We start from the raw sequence: 4,609 nt of genomic DNA, 5'->3' as shown, positions 1-4,609 counted from the left end.
ACCTGGAGATATCTTGATCGTGTGTCTTTATGTTGATGATTTGATCTTTACTGGGAACAATTTGAAGGTAATTGCAGAATTTAGGGAGGCTATGATAAAGCACTTTGAAATGACAGATATGTACTTGATGTCTTACTTTCTTGGCATTGAAGTGGTTCAAAGAGATGATGGAATTTTCATTTCTCAGAAGAAATATGCAAATGATATTTTGAAGAAATTTCAGATGGAGAATTCAAAGCCAGTTTCTACTCCAGTCGAAGAGAAGTTCAAGTTGCTGAGAGAAGATAAAGGAAGAACAGTGAATCCTACATATTACAAAAGCTTGATTGGAAGTCTAAGGTACTTAACTGCGACTAGACCAGATATTGTATTTGGAGTTGGTTTGCTTAGCAGATTTATGGAGGAGCCTTGTATCAACCATTTGCAAGCGGCAAAAAGAATTCTTCGATATATCAAAGGTACTTTAAATGATGGAATTTATTATGAGTCAAAAGTACTTTAAATGATGATATTTATTATGAAAATACTACTGAAGTGAATCTTGTCGGTTACACTGATAGTGATTGGGCTGGAGATATAGAAACAAGAAAAAGTACTTCAGGGTTTGTATTTCATCTTAGTTCTGGTGCAATTTCTTAGTCTTCAAAGAAACAACTAGTAGTTGCTCTCTCTACAGTAGAAGCAGAATATATAGCAGCAGCAAGTTGTGCAACACAAGCAGTTTGGCTAAGAAGAATTCTTGAAGAATTGAACGAGAAACAAAGTACTCCAAAAACAATATTTTGTGATAACAAGTCAGCTATTGCATTTTAAATCAACTTGCATGGACTAGAATCTTCATGAAACATGGTTAAAGAATTGAAGAAGCAAAGTTTGAATTGAAAACAATAATCATTAATTTATTAGAAGATGTTGGAAATTTGGAGAATAACCAAGAACATTCAAGAGAGTAGTATAACTACAACATTCTACAACAATGAAGAAGTTCAAAATCAAATTGAATTGGAATTGAAAGGAAGTTGCACTCATCACCTCCATACTAGAAGAAGCATGAAGTGCATTGAAAGGTTCAAGATTGATGACTAAGCTTAATGAAGAATTTTCAAGATATGCTAGAAATTACTTATTTGAATAGTCAAAGGAAGAAGCAAAGTTGGATAAGTATGTGTATTAAGAAGTTAGTAGAATCATGAACTTTTAGTATGAAACTTTGCCTATATAAAGGCATATATGCCTTATGTATTTTGTGTGTTCTATAATAAAATGTGTATGTTTTGAAATGTGAAAATTCTCTCCCTTGTTTTATGAGTGTTAGTGAGTTTGAGAGATGAAAAATATGATAGTGTCATTTATATGAGTGAGTGATCCTAGGGCCAATTAGTTGTGGGTATTGTACTTACAGTTAGTCATATTTTAAATAAAAATAATACTTTTATAATATACTAAAATTAAATCTTATAATTCATTATCTAATAGTTAAAAAAATATTTTTACATAAAGACAATTATAAAATTTTCATTGTAATATCCATCTAATTAGAATTGTATCTATTCATTTACATATGTCTGCTTCTCAATATATATATATTATATAACTGGGGAGAGTTTCACTAGAAGGAAAACACTTTCAACGTTTTGGATTAGAATTCTTGTTTAGAATTTAACTCTAATTAATTTATAAACTTTATTTTAATCAGAAATGAATCAAAACTCATAACATAATTTAAATTAAGAAGTATTTAATTTAAATAAGTAATTTTGATGTAATGATATTTTTCCAATAATAATGAATATTTTCAAAAGGGATAATTGAATATTAAGAAAGCTGGATTCTAGTCCCATAAATCTCATTAGTAAAGGGATTAACTCAGAGAGACAAGATTTATGACTTACCTTCTGCTATGACCTAATTCTTGTTCTATATTAATCCAATTAAACCCAATTATTCGAATACATTCCTGAAACCTCATGAGAACTCCCCTTATTAAGGGTAGTCAGGAAGGTTTTCTATTTTTAGCATTTGGTAATTGGTAGTTAAGCTTTCAGTTACATTCAGTTTTAGGCTAACAGCTTTCTGTTATTGTATCAGACCTTAGCAACTATGTATATATATATATATATATTCTTGGTCTTACACCTCTTGTATATTTATTTCATTAGATGATAATTCAGATATGAAAACTCTTCTCTCGTACTCTTCCAATCATATTCGAAAGCCTTTCACCATTACCAATACTGAGCTATTCTTGTTGTGTTCTATTTCGCGTACAATCCTCTAGAGCACTTTACACAACTAACTTAGAATCCGTGCAAGTATATCCACACTACTGAAGTGTCATAGGTCTGGAACAAGAAAGAGCGTAGAGATTTGTATCCCAACCTCACACAAGGGCAGAAAAGTCAAGTAATTATGATTTCCTAATTCTTATTTAAAGAAAAAAATACCTCCATAGGAGAGCAGTATAAAACAACCTAGACACCACTACCTCAAAATAGTAGTTATATTTGAGTAGTAGTTCTGTAACTCAGTGTTAGTCTGTTAGACTAATTCATTTAGCCTAACTCATACATTGTGCATAGTTGCATCATTTTAGCCATCTTATTCGCTGATGCTTTGTGATAGCTTAGCACTTAAAGAAATGATGTTGTGTCAATGCTGTGTTAATTTGATTATACCCAAAAGAGGAATGCTAGAGGACCAACAAAATTTATTGTTTTTGGTCAGCAGTTAACCATCAATATTTAAAAGTGTCGGCTAAAATTTTTGAAAAATGAGGATTCAAAACAAAGCAACTCTGGAGAGAACAAGACCAGTATTACATATATGGTGCAATATAGATGACTCCAGAGTCCAGATAAATATCACTCTCAATTGGTATATCCATGCCCATACAGAAGTATACCCGATACAGTGTTGACAGAGTATGAATAGTTAACTGATGGAATAAAATATGATGAATCATGTCCAAATGGTGTGTACAATGTAACATCAGAAAAACGTTTCTAGTGTGTTATTTACTTCTTATGTTAGTTGTTAGTTTGTTACATATCTTTCAGCGTGTAACACCAAATCCAAACAAGGTTTAAACTAGAATCAATATGCCAATTTTATAAAAGCATGACATGCTTGAACAATGAATAAGGTCACTAAAAATAATCTATTGAATTCACCTCAAATTTAGATGTGATCCATCTAATTCATCATTGATCTTCAGAAGACTTTGGTGTTGGTACAACCTTCGCAAATTCTGTCTTTTAATTCCATTTCTGAACGCAGTGCTTGCCGGACATCTTTCTTCTTTGTAGGATAAACCTGACATTTTCTGCTCGCTTGTTTTCCTTCTAAGGTACTCTTCTGCTTGCACCTGAACTGATGATGAGAGAAAATTTGTAAAGAACAAGTGACTACTTTAATTCTATATAAGAATTCTTTTAATTTAAAAAAAAAGGTTCTTTTAACATCAACGCTGTATATGCTATATAACTAACTCATCAAGAATGGAGAAAAGGTGACATTCGAAAATTCTCTGATATATCCATCCAAAGATGTTTAGGATTTTAAAATAAACGATCCTTCATAGACTAGCAACTGATAAATAACTTCAATGGAGCTTGATTCAAAATAGCTATAAAGTTAAAACTAAACAATAAGTAGGACTAGTGCTAAAAGGGAGAAATCTCGGGGAAGCATCCTACAAACAAAAATGAAAATTAATAAGAAAACAGAGAGGAGAAGAATACAGCAAAGTTATATGCAGCATCACAGCATTTCAAATATGAAAAATTTAGGACAGTCATGGAAAATGAATATTGTAAAAGATACAATCCTATGACAAAGCAAATACTCGAACAAAATGATGCCTTCACAGATGTGAGCATGGGAGTTCTACTCTAACCAAACCAATAGAACACCATAGATTGCATACATAAACAAAATTAGTTCCTAGCTGCAACAAAAATCCTTAGAACAAATCAAGAAAAAGTTTCCCTAGTATAAAGGACATGAAGAATAAAGGAAAAAAGAATCATAGATAAGGGAGGGCCAGGAAATAAAAGCGTAAGTCAAGAAAACCTCACTACTTAATATTTTTCAATCACATAATCCAAAATGATTTGAAGTTAAATCTGCTTGCAGTATTCACATTTGCATTGATGACAGGAGTTTTCAATGCAAAAGATAAGGAGATACCAGATCGTGAAGCTACCAATGTCATTGCACGGTTTCTGAGCCTTGTAATCTCGCTAATGGCATTCAGATTTTCAGTAAATGCGTCTGGTCCAGGCTTTAGAACATCATTATTCCCGTGATATGACAATGCATTTTCACATGCCTAATTTCCAGACGGAGAGTGATGAAGCATACAGTTAATTCAGATTTCAATCACCAAAAAAAGAAAAAGAAAAGAAAACAACAGCTAAAATTTAGCAAATGTATCACCATAAAATTAAAAAGGAAGCCATTAACTAAAAAAAAGTCCAGAGTATGGTTGAATTGCTTCTTCTACACAACATTTTCAATCACAATTCACAATTCAAAACACTGTTAAATTCATTCCAAAAATGTTAAAAGTCCCTGACTCACTAAGATATTGACATCAGTTACAGATTCT

The 4,609-nt window shown here is 31.7% G+C and overlaps 1 protein-coding gene across 1 annotated transcript in view; it reads right to left on the bottom strand.

Annotated features, from left to right (window-relative positions):
* LOC110274679 (protein DOUBLE-STRAND BREAK FORMATION) overlaps positions 1 to 4,609 on the bottom strand; it is a 15,407-nt gene that overhangs the window by 7,816 nt on the left and 2,982 nt on the right. The window contains exons 4-5 of the mRNA XM_052261287.1: positions 4,189 to 4,330; positions 3,171 to 3,369 (exon numbers count right to left, since the gene is read on the bottom strand). Coding sequence (XP_052117247.1) covers positions 3,171 to 3,369; positions 4,189 to 4,330 — 341 coding nt within the window. The remainder of the gene's footprint in view (positions 1 to 3,170; positions 3,370 to 4,188; positions 4,331 to 4,609) is intronic.

The sequence above is a fragment of the Arachis duranensis genome, chromosome 1 (assembly GCF_000817695.3).
Source record: "Arachis duranensis cultivar V14167 chromosome 1, aradu.V14167.gnm2.J7QH, whole genome shotgun sequence".
NCBI classification, from domain to species: Eukaryota; Viridiplantae; Streptophyta; class Magnoliopsida; order Fabales; family Fabaceae; genus Arachis; species Arachis duranensis.
The sequence above is the reverse complement of the archived record's forward strand: the minus strand, read 5'-3'. Positions and strand labels throughout refer to the sequence as shown.